Raw genomic sequence first — 19,335 nt, forward strand, 5'->3', positions numbered from 1 at the left:
GGGCACCTGGCTGGCTTAGTCAGTAGAGGATGCAACTTTTGACCTCAGGGCTCTGAGTTCCAGTCCCACTTTAGGCATGGAGCCTACTTTATAAAAAAGAAATTGTGAAGTCAACGGGAGAGAGGAGCCAGGAGTTAAAGACAAAGTCCTTACAAGCCCCTTGACCCTGGGTCATCCCCCTCTGCCCTTCTATCGCCCCCTCCACTTTGGTCATTCAAATCCATGCACATTGGCCTTCTTGCTCTTCCATTCCACCTCAAGCCCTCTGCCCTGCTGTTCCCTTAGTCTAGAACACCCTTCCCCACATAGCCTATTCCATCACCTCTCTTGGATCTATGCTTAAATGACCTTCTTCAGTGAGGCCTTCTCAAACCAACCCACTGCTTCCCAGCAATTCTTCGCTCAGATTCACCTTTCCTCAACATTTGTCACCATCCCAAGCCCCTAAATGTTTTACGTGTTTATTATGTTTACAGCCTGTTCCCATCAACATACTAGAACACAAACTCCACCTGGGTGAGGTGTACATGTCTGGTTTTCTGCTGTATCCCAGTCCTAGAACAGTGCTTGACACAGAATAGCTCTTAATCACTATTTACCAAATGAATGAACAAATGAATGAATGAGTAATGAACAAATGAATAGATAGGATGGGTGGTGCCATTTGCTGAGATGGGCACCTGGAAGCAAGGCAGGGGACAGAGGTGGATTTTAGATAAGCATTCAGGTGGCTGTGGGACAGCTGGGTGAATGCCCTAGATATGATGCCCCAGGCCAGACCATGCCCGCCTCTGAGGGCCTGTGGTTCATGCTATGGCCCATTCCAGATTACTCCAGCAGAGCCTGGGACTGACTCAGCCCACTAGCCCCAGGGCAGGCAACCTGCTGCTCCTGTTCTCCCAGCTTGCCCCGGTCTCTGCCAACAGGGCCCCACCCGGTCAGCCAGCAGCAGCCACATTACTGTCCTTCTATGGTCCTGTTAGGCCCCATCAGCCCTAGAGGCCAGCTGGAAGGGCCAAAGGGGGGGGGGGGGGCGAGGGACTTTCCTCTTAGCCCCACACCATCCTGCTGTGACTCCGGAGCTGGGAGCTCAGTTTCACTTCAGCTTCCTGAGACACCATCCAAACATCCCCTTTGTCATGTTCCTACCCCCAGAATCCCCACGGGTGGTCTCCTCCATACCCACTGGCTAACCTCCTCTCAGCTAACCTCCTCTCAGCCAACAACAGACTCCTCCCCACCTTCCTGCTCACATGCTACCCAATACCGCAGGCCAGGCTCCACCTGACTCCCCCTGGAAGAAGCTTCTCCAGCTGCTCCAGCCCACACAGGTCTTACCCCACCTGGATTCTGAATGCGCCCATTGTCTGAAAACCTGGCATCTCAGCGTTTTCCAAAGCTCCGACCCGTCGCCAAACCCCACAAGACAGGAGAAACTTTGTGACTGACACAGAGCACACAGTAGGCACTCAAAACACTGTACTGAGGGGAACTCAATCGGCTTCTAGGATATTAAAAACACCTTCCTCAGGTTAAAGAGAATGAGGGGGAAAAGTTCAACCACTGATGTGCAAAACTGCCCAGGACATATTATAAAGGAGGGGCAGGAGATGGTTACATTTTGCAGAACAATTCATACTTCCATTTACAGAAAACTCCAATTTAGCAAAAGAAAACCACAAATATGGACACACATGTTCTAAAAATGCTTAGAAAAAAGTCTGGGAGGATACATGCCAAACCGTTAACAGCAGCCACCTGAGAAGGGGAGAGAATTTTGGAGGATGTTTAAACTTTCTATTATATTCAGGTTTTCTTTCTAGAATTTAAGCTTTATAATGGAGAATATCAAACATGTCCAAAAGTAGAGGAAACTGTGTAATGAGCCCCACATATCCATCACGCAGTACCGACAATATCGAACTTGTGATTTCATCGATGAAATCACAACCCGTCTCCCTACCCATCCCAGGCGCCTCCTTCCATCTGTAAACATGTCAGTGTCAACCTTCAGAGGATTAAGACCAGTCCCCCACTTAAAAAATAACCCTAATCCGGGGCGCCCGGGTGGCTCAGTCGGTTGAGTGACCGACTTCGGCTCAGGTCATGATCTCACGGTTTGTGAGTCTGAGTCCCGCATGCATCGGGCTGTGTGCTGACAGCTCAGAGCCTGGGGCCTGCTTCAGATTCTGTGTCCCCCTCTCTCTCCACCCTACCCCTGCTGGTGCTCTGTCTCTCTCTGTCTTTCAAAAATGAATAAAGATAAAAAAAAATTTTTTTAAATAATCCTAATCCACTACTACTATTAAATTTTTTAAAAAACAAAGTATGTTCCCTCTGATCCTGCTTGTGAGGGAGATCAAGTAAGCTGAGGCATTCACACAGTTAAATAGTTTAAAACCTCCACCCCCAAGTGATTAAGAACAAACTTTAAGTGTTAGTTTAGAAAAGAAAAATATAATAATTAAAGGAGACTATGAAGCTCTGAAATGGCGGCTTGCAAACTTTTGTCTCTTGCCACACTTCACCATTCAGATTTAAAAGGAGCTTGGGGGCGCCTGGACAGCTGAGTCAGTGAAGCGTCCAACTCTAGATTTTGGCTCGGGTCATGATCCCAGGGTTGCGGGATCAAGCCACACTTTGGGCTCTGTGCTGAGCGTAGAACATGCTTAAGACTCTCTCTCTCTCTCTCTCTCTCTCTCTCTCTCTCTCTCTCTCTCTGCTCCTACCCCCCACTAGTGTGCGTGAGCTCTCTGACAAAAACAAAAAAATCTTTTAAATACTAATAATGAGGGGTACCTGGGTGGTTCAGTTGGTTTAGCGTCCCACTCTTGGTTTCAGCTCAGGTCATGATCTCATGGTTCGTGGGTTGGAGCCCTCCATGGGGCTCTGTGCTGAGGGCTAAGAGCCTGCTTGGGATTCTCTCTCTCCCCCTCCCCTGCTCACTCACTGTCTCAAAATAAATAAACTTTTTAAAAAATAAAAAAAGAAGGGGGGTGGAGCTCAAGGGCACCAGTACCACCCCTTTCATTCTGGGTTTTCAAAGGGGCAGGCCATCTTGAAGCCCCATTTACCCCAAGGGCCAAAACTGGTCAAGGACTTCGAAGGCTGTATTGGATAGACCTTAAGCCTCCTTTCTAAGCCAAAGTGAAGAATCTGGAATACAGATATTCCCAGAAATGGAGCTGCTGAGCACAGGGATGGTAAAAAAACCAGGCGAGGCAGAGAGATGTGCCTCTAGGTGTGGGATCCTGGGTTGGTCAATAACCTCTAGAAGCTTCCATCTTATTCTGAAAATTGAACTGTCATACTACCTCAAAGGTTAGTGCCAGAATTAAAAAATGAGATCCTATAAGAACAGTTGAGTACTCAATCAATAAACGGGTACAATGATTATTATGGTGCAGTTTAACAATATTCTTTTTTTAAAAAAAATTTTTTTAGCGTTTATTTATTTTTGAGACAGAGAGAGACAGAGCATGAACGGGAGAGGGTCAGAGAGAGAGGGAGACACAGAATCCGAAACAGGCTCCAGGCTCTGAGCGGTCAGCACAGAGCCCGACGCGGGGCTCGAACTCACGGACCGTGAGATCATGACCTGAGCTGAAGTCGGACACTTAACCAACTGAGCCACCCAGGCGCCCCTAACAATATTCTTATTCTAACATCTACCAGTTGTGTGACTCTGGCCCACTCACCTAACCTCAGTGAACGAGCCAATTCATGTATAAACTAAGAAACCAGATTTATTTTGAGAGAGGGAGAGAGCAGGAACAGGGGAGCGGCAGAGAGAGGGAGAGAATCCCAAGTAGGCTCCACACTCAGTGTGGAGCCCTAAGTGGGGCTTGATCTCACAAGAGCCAGACACTTAACCAACTGAGCCACCCAGGCACCACAGAAACTAGATGATTCTTGGGGTGCCTGGCTGCTCAGTTTGTAGAGTATGCAACTCTTGATCTTGGGGTTGTGAGTTTGAGCCCCATGTCGGGTATAGAGATTACTTAAAAATTAAAAAAAGAAAGAGAAAAACGAAGTCATTCTTAAGGCCCCTTCTAATTTTGCTCCCAAAGAACGGATTTTTTAAAAACATGCTCTTTGAATTTAATATTGAACAATTCTGAATCTTTCTCTGGAGGGAGGGTCTGAGGGCTACGGAGACCTTGCAGTTCACGGTCTGGAACAGGGCTACAGATGCAGGGTGATGCTGGGGTTAACCACAGATGTTTTCAGGGGCACAACTGGAAAAGGAGCTATCAGTACACAGAACATAGAACATACGTTTCCAGTGCTACAAACCAATCTCAGAAGTCTCCCTCCTGGCTGCATTTCTGCCCCAATGCTGTTCAGCCCATTCTCCATGGGGCCACTGGAGGATAGCCTTTACAAGTATTTCAAAGCAGATTAATTGGTTCTCTGCTTTCTCAAAAGGCCAGCAGTAGAGACCATGGTAGTTAGTCATCCATAAAACTTCCCACTCAGGGAGGCTTAACGATCCTGGGCACGGGGTAAAAACAGTGTTACTGAACTACTGATAGGCACCGTGGGAGACTGGGCAAGAACCCCTGGCAAGACTAAAGTCCTCAGTTTCGATGAGAGAATCTGCCCTTGGCTCAATACTAAGAACAACCCTATTTCATGCATCATCAGGAAATCCTGAAAACCCAGTACTTCTCCCATGACACGACTGGCGTGGGGAGGAATCTGTCTCCTATGATCCATGACCATCCCAGGGGCCACAAATACCTCCATATCACAAGCATCCTGCACACAGCATCTAGAATGCTCTTAACAGGGGTGCCTGGCTGGCTCAGCCAGTAGAGCATGCTACTCTTGATCTCAGAGTCGTGAGTTTGAGCTCCACATTGGGCATAGAGGTTACAAACAAATAAATAAATGGAAGGCTCTTGACATTACTTGTAAAAGACCAGAAGCAGTCAATATCCATCAAGAGAAGACAGGGGTGCCTTGGTGGTTCAATCAGTTAAGTGTCACGGGTTTGAGCTCTACCGTGGGCCTCCTGCTGACAAGCCTGGAGGCTGCTTGGGATTTTCTCTCCCACTTTCAAAATAAATAAACTTAAAAAAAAAATGAGGACAATCTTTAAGAAATATCAAGTAAAGAAAACATAGTACAGAACAATGTATATATAATATGCTATCTTCATGTTAACGGTGGGTGGGGGGCGGCAATAAGTATCTAAACATACTTAATTCAAGAAAACACTGGGGAATTATATTAAATAGTAACAGCAGGTTGAAAGGGACCTGAGCAGTTGGAGTTCACAGAACAGCACCAGCCAGGTAAAGGTAGCACATGGAGGTGGTGGCATAAGCTTTGGTTTAGCAGCCCAGGGTTCAAATCACTGCCATTTCCTAGCTCTGTGGCCTTGGACAAGTCACTAACTCTGGGTCTGTTTCCTCCTCTGTAAAATGGAGACAATATTACTGTCAGGTTCATAGGACTGTTGAACCGATAGGTTTGACTACAAATTAGCATAAAGTGGCTTCATGACAGTGTACCTGGTTGGCAGTGGTTGACATATGGACAAACAATGTGAACTTGAATGGGTGTTGGGTAGAGCGCATCTTAGATTTGGGGAGGTCAAGGAGCAAAGACACAGGGGATGGAGCCCTTCCTCATCCGTAATCCTCCTCTCTGGCTCCTTTGGTCTCTAATATCTAACTATTTGTTTCACCCCCTTGACACAAATCTAAAGCAGAAACATCTCATAATAAAAACTCAATACTTAAGGGGCACCTGGGTAAAGTTAAGTCTCCGACTTTGGCTCAGGTCATGATCTCACAGTTCATGGATTCAAGCCCCACATTGGGCTCTGTACCAACAGCTCAGAGCCTGGAGCCTGCTTTGGGTTCTGTGTCTCCCTCTCTCTCTGCCCCTCCCCTGTTCATGCTCTGTCTCTGTCTCTCAGAAATAAACATTGAAAAAAATTAAAAACAAAACAAACAAAAAAAAACCACCTCAATACTTAAAAGTGTTTGTTATGTGCCAGGCACTGAAATCACTTTAGACATGCTAACTCACTGAATCCTCTCTCAACCCTGTAAGGCAGGAACTACAATTTATCCCCTTTTTAAAGGGGAGAGGACTAGGCACAGAAAGGTTAAGTAAATTGCCCAAGGTCACATGGCAAGTAAGAGTCGGAATTTGAAGCCAGACAATTCTGCTCCTCCTACTGCCCTCCCCAATTCATCTTTACTCTCTGAGGGAGCTCAAGGAGACTCTTTCCTTCACTTCACAGGATAAAAAAGAAATAAATAAGCACTAAAGATTAAAGGCACAACGTTGACATCAAATCTGTTGAAATTGGGAGTGCAACCTCACAGCTGGTAAAGTTTCCTGAGCTGAACCACCTCCCAGGTATTTCATTCCTGAAGTTTTTAAGTACTCCCATGGTTTGGGTGAGAGGATTAGCAGAAAGGAGGAAGGAAAAAAAGAGAGAGAGAAATTACAACTAAAGTCCCAAGAAAAATCAGCACAATTTACATGAAAAGTTTCCAATTCAAAGATTTTAATGACAAGCTCTGAAACATCCATCTGCAAGGCATACAAGAGCATTTCTTTACCGACGCAGACTTAAATCAGAAGGTACAGGAAGTACACCCACAAATTCTAATTTCTCCAGAAAGTTTAGTCATTATAAGCCCAGGAGCGGAGGTGCTAATGAAATCGGCCACGTGAACTCCACCAAGCAGCTGCTGAGCCCTGTCATTTCTGCAAACTCCAGGCTTCTGGCGAAGAGGAAAGAGATCTTAGGGCCAGCATCCTGGGACTTATGACTAAGAGCAGTCACCTAAAGTACCTGTTACTGTGAATATGAGGTCAGAGTGGATTCAACCTGATCCTGATAACCTCACCAGGGGAGGCCTCTCAGCTGGTGATTCAGCGCTCCACCCCACCTGTCAATAAGAGCTCAGGCTATTGTCCCATGGCTGACTCAAGGGATGACGTTTCCTACAAAAAAGGCACAACTTTTCCCACAAACAACTTGGTCATCTTGTTCCCTTTTCAAACACTCCCACACAACTGTGATGAAGAATTTGAGGAGGAGGAAGTTTGCAGTCTTTGAAAGTCCTCATACTTCATTCTGACCAAAGAGGTCCTGGGACACCAGGATACATGTAACTCAACCCCCCACCCCCCAACACACCCAAATATGCCCAAGAATCATGATGCTTACAGGACAATCCCATCCCTCCTCCATGAGAAGGTTAAGAAAACCAGACTTAAACCCATATGCCTCTTGGGCAACACGCCAAGGGGCGGGTGGCTTGGAAAGCACATTAGATCCTGGTTTGAATCTGATACCTTTTAAAGGAGACGTTAGCTCTCAGGATCATTCCTCTAAAAAAAAAAATACCTGCCCAAAGAATAGCCTTTTTTCCTCCTCTGAGGTGTAGCCAGCCTACAATGTATTAATTTCAGGTGTACAACATAGTGATCCACGTTTATACACATTACAAAGAGATCACCAGATAAATCCAGCTACCATCTGCCACCACATAAAGTTGTTCGCTACTGTTAACTGTATTCCCTATGCTATACAGTGTATCCCGTGTCTTAATAATTGGGAGTTTGTACCTTATAAAGAGAATAATCTCTATTTTATTTTTAAGAGAATAGTCTTTAAATGGCACCAATTTGGGCTTAAAAGAATGTGGCAAGTCCAATCCCCTCAAAAACACAGTCCAATTCTAACATCTATTGAGCACCTCACCTCCTCAGGTCTTTAAGTAAATACGGTTCTTAGTGATGATTCCCCCAAATGCCTCCACTCCACCACACACAGTTCTTTCTATCCCCTTTCCTGCTGTATTTTTCTCCTTCCGCAGATCACCACGTTGCCTTCTCCCGCCTCCTCTGATTAGAAGGGAAGGGGCAAGGGGGCAAGGATTTTTGTCTGTTTTGTCCCGTTATAGCCTCGGTGCCTAGAAAGCACAGTACTCGTGTTGGCAGGTGGTCCACACAAATGTGTTCAGTGATCAGACAGAGGATGCTCATCTAGAAGGATTTCCCTCCCCCTGAGACCTTGAGAGCAGGAGTTACCCATCCCCTTCACTTGGTCAATCGCAGACATCTGGTTGGCTGTCTTTTCCTGCCGTGAGGGGCATGGGCTTTGCTGTGCTCTGGAGTCCAAAAGCCACCAGAACATACCTCCAGGCTCTCCAGTTTCCTGTCGGCATGAGCTGCACTATCTTACAGCCTCTCAGAGCCACGACAGTCACTTCTCACTGGTTGTTGTGAGGTCTGAAGGGGAGAGACAGCATATGGAAGCAATGCTGTTTACGGGAATGCAGGTTGAAACAATAATGATTCTTTCTGAGAGACAGAGAGCATGCGTGTGCGTGCAAGTGGTGGAAGGGCATAGAGAGAGAAAGAGAGAGAATCCCAAGCGAGCTTCATGCTGACAGTGCAGAGCCAAACTCGGGGCCAGGTGAGATCCAGGAGATCGTGACCTGAGCCGAAATCAAGAGTCGGTCACTTAACTGACCGAGTGAGCCACCTAGGTGCTCCAATAATGATTTTTTGGTAAGTATGTCTCAACTATTGCATGGGACATACTAATAAAAAATTAATCACTGTGTATCTGAAATTCAAATATAAATAAGTGTCTGTATTTTTATTTGCTAAATCTGGCAACTTTGCCCATTAGGCAAACCCTAAGTACTTCCTGAAGGCAGGGTAATGTATCTTACATAAATTGCCATATAGTACCTTCTCAATACTCATCAATCAGATGGACTTTGGAGTTGTGAGATTTCTCTCTTGGCCATGAGCTGCTAATTAAGTCAGCTTTAAATTTTTGTCTTGGGAGTTTTTTGCATCTCACAGCAAATTCCTTCCAGGCTTCTGTGCATTGCCAACATCTGGAAGAATGGATACCAGGTCTTGAACAATTAATGGCCTTGAAGGATGCTGCAGATACCCAGGAAGGTGTTGGGTGCGTCTGGGAGTCTTGCTCAAGGAAGGTGTTACCCAGACAATAGGAAACCCAACAGATGGCCCTGGCTGGCTCAGGTATCTGTTTAGATTTTGATCTGGTGCTTCCTTACACCAAGAAGTGTGGGCAGAAATGGCTCCTCTGACCTTTAGACTCTAGACTGCAAGCTGTTTTGTGACAAGACAATTAGGTAAGGTTACACCAGAGGTGTGCAGGGCTCCGAGAAGCTGGAGAGGGCCAAGTTGAGACACATGCCCTGTGAACGTCCCCTCCTCCTCATGTCCTTCTATGGCTCACACTGACAAAGTTCTAGCTTTTCTTAAATACAAAAACCACCCTGGGATATCTCCTAAATACAAAAAATATATAGGTCTACACACACACACACACACACACACACACACACACACACTCTGAAACCACATTTATTCATTCAACAAATACCTGTTAAGCACCTATTATATGCCAGGCACTGCTCTAGACACAATACAGCCAGTAAAATATACAAGATGAAATTCCCTGGCCTCCTGGGTGGCTCAGTTGGTTAAGTGTCCACCTTCAGCTCAGGTCATGATCTCACAGTTGGTGAGTTCAAGCCCCATGTCAAGCTCTGTGCTGACAGCTTGGAGCCTGCAGCCTGCTTCAGATTCTGTGTCTCCCTCTCTCTTTGCCCCTCCCCCACTAATATTCTTTCTCTCCCTAAAAACTAACAAACATTAAAAAAAATTTTTTTTAAGAAAATGGACAGGAGAAATAAGTGGAATACATAGCATGCCAGATGGTGAAAAGTGCTACAGAGGAAAATAAGGCAAAAGAGGAAGGGGAGTGCAAGAAGGAGTAACTATCTTAAATAGGGGCTCAAGAAAGGGTTCACTGAGAGGGTGACATATAAGCAAAAACATGGACCTAAATGAGTGAGCCATGAGAGACACCTGGATGGCTCAATCAGTAGAGTATGTGACTCTTGATCTTGGGGTCGTGAGTTCAAGCCCTACGTTAGGCATACAACTTACTTAAAAATAAAGAAAGTGAGTGAGCCATGCAGATATCAGAAAAGTATTATTGACAGCAGCAATAGCCAGTGCAAAGGCCCAGGGGTACAAGTGTGTCTGGTGTGTTTCTAGGTAGAGTCAGGAAGAATTGATAGCAAGAAGTAAGGGGTAGGGGAAGTGTTTGGGGGTGGGGGGCAGATCACGGAGGCCTTACATGTCATAGAAAGGACTTTGACTTACATTCTCTGTGAAATGAGGAACCACTGGCCAACTCTGATTTTTAAGTTAATTTTTCCTAAGTATATTTGACAGACATTTTATTGATTTCAGGCATGCAATACACTATTCACTATTTGTATTAACTTAAATTTTCTTTCTTTCTTCCTTTCAGTAGGCTTCATGCCCAGCACAGAGCCCAACAAAGGGCTTGAACTCATAATCTTGAGATCAAGACCTGAGCTGAGATCAAGAGTTGAACACGTAACTGACAGAGCTACCCAGGAACTCCTCAAATTTTAAAAACCATCACTGGTGGCTGCTGAATGGAGAAAAGACTGCTGGGGTAGGGGTAGAGGAGAATGACCTAAGATGCTCTACAACAGCCTTCAGGAGAACTCTCCTGGGAACAGAGAAGGTGTAGAAGTGTGTCTGAATGCCAAACCACAGAAACAGGTGTTCTCCGTAGCCTTCAACTTGCCCAGGTACCATAAATCTGAAAGGATTTCAGCTTGTTACACGTTTTCCTAATTACAAGGCCCACTAATTATTATCTAGGCCTTGGCCAATTATCCCACGGGGGCCTGTGCTGGCCACCGTTTATGATTTTGCTCATGGTGAACAGGTTCAACCTTTCCAGACAGGCCCCATTAGATTTCAGCAGTAATGCCTGAGCTCACAGGGATCCAGGCCCAGATCTCTCCCGCACCTTGAAAAAGTCCCAGTTTGGTGGGGGAGGGAACACTTGGGTGGCTCAGTTGGTTAAGCATTCTGACTTCAGCTCATGTTGTGATCTTGGGATTAGTGGATTCGAGCCCCACATCGGGCTCTGTGCTGACAGCTCAGAGCCTGGAGCCTGCTTCAGATTCTGTGTCTCCCTCTCTCTCTGCCCCTCTCCCAGTCACATTCTGTTTCTCTCTCTCTCTCAAAAATAAACATTAAAAAAATATTTTTTTTAAGTCCCAGTTGGAACCTCATTATACTACAGTTTCCCTCCCAAGCTCTAATTCTCAATGCCAATAGAATTGCATTTTCAGGGACCCAGAAAGTTGAAGACAGAGAGTAAAAGAAGTGAGGTTCATGGATGCCTGGGTGGCTCAGTTAAGGGTCTGACTTTAGCTCAGGTCATGATCTCATCGTTCGGGGGTTTGAGCCCCGCATCGGGCTCTGTGCTAACAGCTCAGAGCCTGGATCCTGCTTCAGATTCTGTGTCTCCCTCTCTCTCTGCTCCTTCCCTGCTCACACTCTGTCTCTCACAGATTAGATAGATAGATAGATAGATAGATAGATAGATAGATAGATAGAAAGAAAAAGAAAGAAAGAAGTGTGGTTCAGCTAGCATTTATTTGGAAGTGAAGGTAACAGGCAAACAGGCTGGAAGTTACCCACCCATATAAGACAAAAGAGGCCCTTCAAAAGCAAAAGAGGATGAATTCCAGCATCACAGTTAAAATCAGTGAGACACAAAAGGTATAAAGACATCTTTTCCAAGGAGAAGGCGGGAATTCCTTTCCCTCAGAAAGGGGACTCAGCTTCCACTGGAGATGCAGTTTGGCAACAAGGCAGATGAGGGGCACAATGAGGGCACAAGTCTTAGAAGATTCAAGTGCAGGACTGGAGCCCCAGCTCTGCCACTTCCTGGGTCGGGGTGGGAAGGAGACTTTTTCACTGTCGGCAACACACACACACACACACACACACACACACACACACACACACACACATATTTTTACTATATATTTTTAACCAAGTGAATGATTTCTACTAAAAGAAAAGGAAGGAATGAAAGGAAAAAAAAAGAATAGAAAGAGAAAACCCGGGGCCCCTGGCTGGCTCCGTTGGTGGAGCTTGCGACTCTTGATCTCACAGTCATGCACCCAAGCCCCATATTGGGCATAGAGATTTCTTAAACAACAAAGTAAACCCTCTATTACCTGCAGACTAAAGTCCAAGGCCCTGCGATAGCCTGGTTGTGGTCTACACCTAGGCACTCTCTTCCTGGGACCATCTCCTGCAAGCACAGCTCCAGCCTGACTCCTTCATGGCCCGCCATGCCTTTGGGCACCCCGTTTCCCATACCTGGAGAGTCTGTTCACCTCTAGCTGGCTGGAGCCTTATCACTCACCAAAGCCCAGCAGGTAAAACTGAGCGCTCATTGAATCCTCTGAACATTTTCCCACCGCAGAGCCCTTCTCAGAATGTACAGAAATTACCCCCTGCAAGGGTCTCAGAGATTTCTGGAATCTCCCTGAGATCAAAGGCTGGGTCTTAAGTCAGTGCCCCAAGCAATAGGTGCATGGTGGGGAGGCAGCTACTTCTCTGGGTCCCCCATTCCCACCCCATGTGCCCCACCCCACACCCACAGAGCACTCCTTTGCCAGCATGGCAGAAGGACCAGCCTTATCCCTTCCAGATCAAGGGTGCCCTTGGATCCCTGGCCTCAGGCTGAACGAGATGTTCATACCCCACTGGCACCAGGTATTTACTCATCAAACATTGTGACCTAGCTACTGGAGTTGTCCAGGACAACAAATCTGGTGGCAGCAGACACCTGGGGAGCTTTAAAAACTACCATGTCCAGATCTCCACTCTCAGAAACTGTAGTTCAGTGAAGTGCAGGAGGGCAAATGTGCATCTTTGAAGTGTTCCAGGTGATCCCACACGAAGCCATGCAGGTAACCCATACTCTCAGAAGCTAGGGCGGAGCATTTCTGGCAATGGGAAAACACACAGTATCCTACAGCATGTGTATTATAAAATAATTTAAATTTTTTAAAGATTTTAAGTAATCTTTACACCCAACATGGGGCTCAAACTTACAACCCAAAAGGGCACCTTTGTCAAACAAGCATTTGACTCTTGGTTTCAGCTCAGGTTGTGATCTCCCGATGGTGAGAGTGCTTGCTCATATTCTCTCTCTCTCTCTCTCTCTCTCTCTCTCCTGTCTCTCTCTCTCTCTTCCTCTCTCTCTCTCTCAAAATAAATAAATAAACAAAAACCCACTTACAACCCCGAGATCAAAAGTCTACCTCCGTACTCTACTGATTGAGCCAGCCGGGTGTCCCATGAAATAATTTTAAAAACCAGGCAGAAGCTGACAAGTTCAGGGTCATCTTGTTGTCCCACCCCCAGCTACTCCTTGCCCCACCCCTCCCACTCCATCTGCAAACAATATTCACAAGCAGGTCCACAGGCAGCCCCACCGCGGAGTCCGCTGGCAGAGGCAAACAAGACTGTCACCAAATTCCCTCTCCTAGCAAAGGGCACTTTGGTCTGTCACTGTTTGCAGAGCAGTGTTTGCTTTAACACAGAAGCGGGGAGAGTGAGGAAACTGGTTTGGCTGGTTTACGGGGTGGGAAGGAGCACAGGGAAAAGTTCTGAACCACAGGTAAAACACATGGGAGAGACGCAAGCTGAAGGCACCAAATACTTCGGGGCTTTAATATTTAATATTCATTGAGCACCTGGTACTGTTAGGCCCACTTTACAGATGAGGAAACTAAGGCTTAGAGGATAAGTTCCTTGGCCGACCTCCCCTCAGGTGGCAAGGGACATTCCCTGGGTTTCAATCTAGGCAGTGTGCCTCAAGAACCTTCTAAATGATGGAAATATGCCACCAGAGCCTTGGCGGGGGGGGGGGGGGTGGGGGGGGGGGTGGAGGATTAGATGCAGAGAAGAGGAAGGAAGGAGAAGAGGAAATGTGTAAAAACAAGGTGGCTAAAGCCCTCTGGACAGCAGCAAGCATGAGCTCAAGTGTATGAAAGATAAAGTTGAAGTAGCAAGAGAGAGAGGCAGAGAAAGGACGAAAGGCCACCACAGGAATTTCTTTCAATTGACCAAAGATGAAAAACACTTAAAAATGGCTGCCTTTCCCCTTCCAGATTCAGGTTTGAGGGCTCCCACCTCTGCCCTCTGGCATTCAGAAGGAAGCACTCAGCACGCTGTAATCCTGGGACACACTTATGGGGTAGCCCAGCTTCTAGAAGCACAGACTGGGCGTGCAGTGCTCACGTGAATCTTAGAACGTTCTAACTGACAACTCTTCTGGTCCATTTAGATCTAGGACGGGCCTGAGGCCAAAGAATTTGAGAGGGGGAAAAATAAGCCAATATATGAGGGGTAATAAACATTCATTCATTTCTTCAAAATAATATTTGAGTGCCTACTCTGTGCTAAGAATATGAGGCACCATTTAATATTTCCTGTTTCTTTACATCATCTCTCTTCTTTATGTTCAGCCCAGATCTGCTTTATTAATTACTGTAACCCCAGAGTCTAGCCCAGTGCTGGCACTCTTACTTGTTGGCTAGCCAAATTAAAACAAACATGCCTTTTAATCCTCACAACAAACCACTAAGTACTACTACCCCCCCCCCCCATTTCACAGGTGGAGAAACCGAGACCCAATCAAATAAAGTGTTTTACCCAATGTCACATAGCTAGGAGCTGAAAGACAAACCTGGACCTTTGATGTGCTTACTCACAAACTCTCCTGACCAGCCATACAGACTTCATTCCCCTCCTTGAAGGCCTAAAGCCCTAAAAAGAGATGGGAGTTGAGGCAGAGTAGAAACTCAAAGTCTGAATTTTGACAGGTGCCTCTCGGGGATTTTAGGATTTTGGCAGCTCCGGGGAGATGTGAGAGGTGATTGCTTCAGCATCTGGCTTATCTGGGGTTACACTTGGAAGGGAATGTGTAACAGACACCAAGGTGAGCATTTCGGAAGAAAAGTCTCACCCAATAAAAAGCTCCAGAGAGCAAACAGGGATTTCCATAACCATCTGGCAGAGGCAGGACAGGTCCGGCAGGCAGGCCCCAGGGGGAGAGGCAGCCAGACTTCCTTACATAGCCTTGCAGGGCCCAGGACCTGGGAGGACCCAGATCTCCTTCCCCGGTGAGCTTGACATTAACCTTTGTCACAGATGTGAGTCATCATGAACTGAGTGAGTTTGAGGGACAGGGGAGTGGGTGTCTGATGATGTAAGGAGATTCCCAAAGCAGGTTTCCGTATTTGTTTTTTTTTAAGCCCAGTTTAATTAGGAGGCCTGCACCCTGTTTCTACCACCTTTCAGCAGATCTTTTAGAAAGGGGGAAATGGATGTATTTAATCCACACAAGTGGGTGCTTGTGAGCTAGGTCAATCCATCAAGGAGCCAGAGCTCAAACCCAAAACAGAAGCCCTGTACACCTGAAACCAGGTGGTGAAGCAAAGCAAGAAGCCATGGGTTTCCAAGCCTGTCTGCTTTTTGCAGCTCACCCCTCAATCAACTTAAAGCTGAAGGCAATATGAAATAGCCGGGGTTTCTCAAACCAGTTTATGCCAGAAAAAAGAAAAATTCTCAAACTCTAGAGAACCGGTTTAAAGTTGTTTGTTTTTTAAAACATTCTCTATTCTAGAACCTGGAGAGTTACCAAAGACATAAATTCAAGGCCGAGGCCGTGGGGTCGTCCATCTCACAGAGCACAACAATCGCCCCAGCAAACCACTCCAGGGTCCCCTGAGTTCGGTCAAACCCTATTCGTGACACCCTATGGCAAACGGTGGACAAAAAGCAACAGGTTCCTTCTTTTCAAACTCCCGTGAAGCGAATATTTAAACCTGGTGCTAATGTCACATCCTTCCACTTCCCTGGAGGGTCCAAAGAGAGTGAGGCCACCACCCTAAATCCTAACTGCCTTTTTAAGTCACAAAGCCAGTCTTCTAAGGTCACATGTGTGATTTTACCAGAAGGGCACTTCCGTCCTGGGGTAATTCCACACTGGACTCGGAGGAAGGTCTAAACGGTGAAATGTCAGCAAATCTGCTGATGGGACGGGTCTTGGACATAAAGGACACTGAACCCAGCCACACAGGCGGCTTTCATAAGCTGCCTCTCCCACCAAGCTCACCACCACAGGCCTCTCTCCACTTCCCACCTGTTGTGACCCACCTCCATCACCACCTCCTCCCGTTCTCGGGGTCCTGCTATATCAACACCTCTGCTCTCTCAGGCACACAGGGAAGAGAACGTTCACTGCACAATGGACACTAATTCTCCAAACACCTCTTTTTTTGAAATGATTGAGAGGGGGAGAGAACAGGACAAAGACCAGCTGTGGATCTCTGAACAGATTACTAAATTGCTTTACGTTTCAATTTCCTCCCCTGCAAAATAAAAATAACAGTGCCTACCCTCATAAGATTCTTGGGAATAGATATACATATTTTTTAATGTTTATTTTTGAGAGCAAGAGTGCAAGTGGGGGAGGGGCAGAGAGGGAGAGCAGGCTCCACACTGACAGCACAGAGCTGGATGGGAGGCTCAAACCCACAAACTAGGGAATCATGACCTGAGCCAAAGTCAGACGCTTAACCGACTGAACCACCTAGGCGCCCCAGTTCTTGGGAATATTAAGTGGGATAAAATCGAGCACTTGCCCCAGAGTCTGGTTCAAAAGGAATAGGCTGCTATTAATAATAATGGTAATATTTATATTATTATGCAATAATATTCTTGGTCAGACCAAGAGCTTGTCTGGGGAAGAGGGGTGCAGGAGTGATAAAAGCAGACTAACTCACATCTGGACTTACCAAAAGCCTTGGTACGGGAAAACAAAGTGACCGGCGCTTGTCTTGGAACACCCCCATATACACAGGCACACCCCCAATTTCTAACTCCTGCCCCAATCTTCAAGGCTGGGTCAACTTTGCCTCCTCCAAGAAGCCAGCAGCCCTCACTGCCAACTGATACTCATCAAAACATCCCACACCACCCACATTCTTTGGCACCTGAATGCCCATGTCCCACAGTGCCCTCTAAGCGGGTCCTGGGGCATTCTCCATAATCTGCTGGAACGTGAAATACCAACAGCAGGCTGGAGTGTCTCCATATCTCTTCAATTCATTCCTGAGTTACCCAGCACAGGGCTGGGCAAGCTGTCAACCATCGACTAATGGTGGACCCACTGCAAAATCAGACACTTCCTTTCTCACTTCATAGAAAGCTCCACACAACACAGGCAGGCCTCAGAAAACCAAGTATGTTTAATCAATGGAGCTGCAGTTTCTCTGTTTGGGTGGGGGTGGGGGGGGCGGGAGGGAATGCCACCCACTATTGGAACAACTTCCAAAATTCAAACAATTTTCACACAACAGCGTGATTGCTCAAGTTTTCATGTGGCCAAAGACTGGAAGAATAAACGCAGTGAATTTCCTCAGGGGAATTGTGGGTGATTTCTCATTTTAAAAAGTGTCTCTTTTATACTTATGATACTTGCCCAATCAACTGAAATCAAGAGGAAGAAATCGTTTGGTAGGAAATAAGCATCTGGGAATCAATGAAACCAGAAGAGAAACCAAGCTTCCCTTGCTCTCTCATTTCTGGGCAACAGTGAAATAAAGCTAACTCTAGAATCCTGATTATCACAGTGATAAGGCCCAGAAGTACATTGTGTGTGTTTTCATTCCTGAGTCACAGCTACTGGTTTTTTTTTGTTTTTTTTTTTAAACCATTATTCATTGGGGGAATAGTAAGTGTATCAAAATGTTTTCATCTCTTTGAGCAAATGCCACAACCCTTGGCACCTCAGTCATCCCAGAGATGGTGCAGAATGGGGCCTGGGAATCAGTCCTAGTTCAAATTCCTGCTTGGCAGACCTGGGGCAAGTGGACTCCACCCTCTGAGCCTCCGTTTGCTCATCTGCAAAACGGGAATTACTGCCGCCCCTCACCCCACACATCAGGTTTTAGCAGCCTGAAATGACAGACTCTCAAGTGGTCAGGACAATTTGAGACACATTAAAGGCCTCTAAAAAAATTCCCCCCCCCCCCACATAATTACCAATACCATAGCTCTCTCAACCACAGTAAAAGTTTAGATCGTTACATCTGTGTAAATTCCAAAGGGGTGCCATTTGAGCCAGGAAAAAAGGGTTTGCGCAGTCCAGCCCAGAGCCGTGGGAGCAATTTCTTGGACCCTTCCCACTCCCACCGCACCCAGCTCGGGACCCCAACAGTACGTCCTCACCTCTGCCCAGGACTCGGCCTCTCTCCAAATGTCGACGGGGCACGGTGAACGTGTAGCTGTCGGCGCCAAAGCCAGGACGGCAGGGCTCGGGCTCCTGGCAGAGCCCTGATGTGACCTGGAGTAGGGGAAAGGTATGGAACCAGGGTGATCGGGGGAGGGGGGTTCCCCCCGGCGAGGAGGGGTCGCCTCCTGCCCACACCGAAACCAACCGCGCCGCCCCTCCCTTGCTCCCAGCGTCGGCCTGTGGGAGGGATCCACCCTCACCCCCAACCCCCAGGGCAGGCAGCCACGCCAAACTCTTTCATTCCGAAACTTGCTGCCGCCAAGCTCCCAGGTACTCCCGGGAGAGGGGGGCTGCTGGGTCAACCTCCTCCCGACCAACCACTCCTTTCTTTGCATTCTCCTTTTTAATTTCACTAGACGCAACTTTACTGTTCCCCACTTCACTTTCCTTATGCTGGGAACACTCCCACTCCTAAGTCTAGTTCCTCACACCGAGGGGCGCCCCAACACCTTTTGAGCCCTTTATTAACCCACGGCGCCCCACACCTGTTTACGAGCCTTTCTTTATAGGCAAGTGCTTTTATTTCTGTTGATTTCCCTTTCCTTACCTCAGGGGTCATCTCCACTACTCCTGGCTCCCCCGACTTGCAGCGGGACTCCCCTTTTCTGTACCCCGGCCCCCACCCTGCCCCACGCCCCCCACTGCCCGCCCCCAGCCTCTACCGCCGCCAGCTCGGAGTCCCCAGAGCCGCAGCGAGGCTCGCCCCCCACCTCTAGTATTTGCGCGAGGGAGTGGGCAAAGCCACGCGCTCTCCACCCGCACCCGCTCCCACTCCCACCTCCGTGGAGCCCAGAGCGCGGCGCAGCTTCCAGGCCATTCCTGGACCTAAACTTTCTTGGAAGAAGAGGGGACGAGAGGAGAGAGAGGAACGGGGCCGGGCGCGTGATGGTGGGGCCGGAAGGCGTCCCCCGCAAAACCAAGGGACGCGACGTACCTGTAGCAGCAGCAGGAGCGCGGAGACGCTACTGGACGGAGGGCCCATGGCGGGCCGGGCAGAGGTCGGGTCGGGCTGGGTCCCGCGGAGCTTGGCCGGGCTAGAGTACGGCAGGACTTCCGCGAACCCACAGGTGCTCTGCGGTTCCCGACGCCACTGAGCC

At 47.5% G+C, this 19,335-nt stretch overlaps 1 protein-coding gene across 1 annotated transcript in view; it reads right to left on the minus strand.

Annotated features, from left to right (window-relative positions):
- CDH1 (cadherin 1) overlaps window positions 1–19,335 on the minus strand; it is an 82,944-nt gene extending 63,609 nt beyond the window's left edge. Inside the window, exons 1-2 of the mRNA XM_030298968.1 lie at window positions 19,173–19,335; window positions 18,175–18,289 (exon numbers count right to left, since the gene is read on the minus strand). Of these exons, the coding sequence (XP_030154828.1) occupies window positions 18,175–18,289; window positions 19,173–19,220 (163 nt within the window). The 5' untranslated portion in view covers window positions 19,221–19,335. The remainder of the gene's footprint in view (window positions 1–18,174; window positions 18,290–19,172) is intronic.

The sequence above is a fragment of the Lynx canadensis genome, chromosome E2 (assembly GCF_007474595.2).
Source record: "Lynx canadensis isolate LIC74 chromosome E2, mLynCan4.pri.v2, whole genome shotgun sequence".
Taxonomy (NCBI): Eukaryota; Metazoa; Chordata; class Mammalia; order Carnivora; family Felidae; genus Lynx; species Lynx canadensis.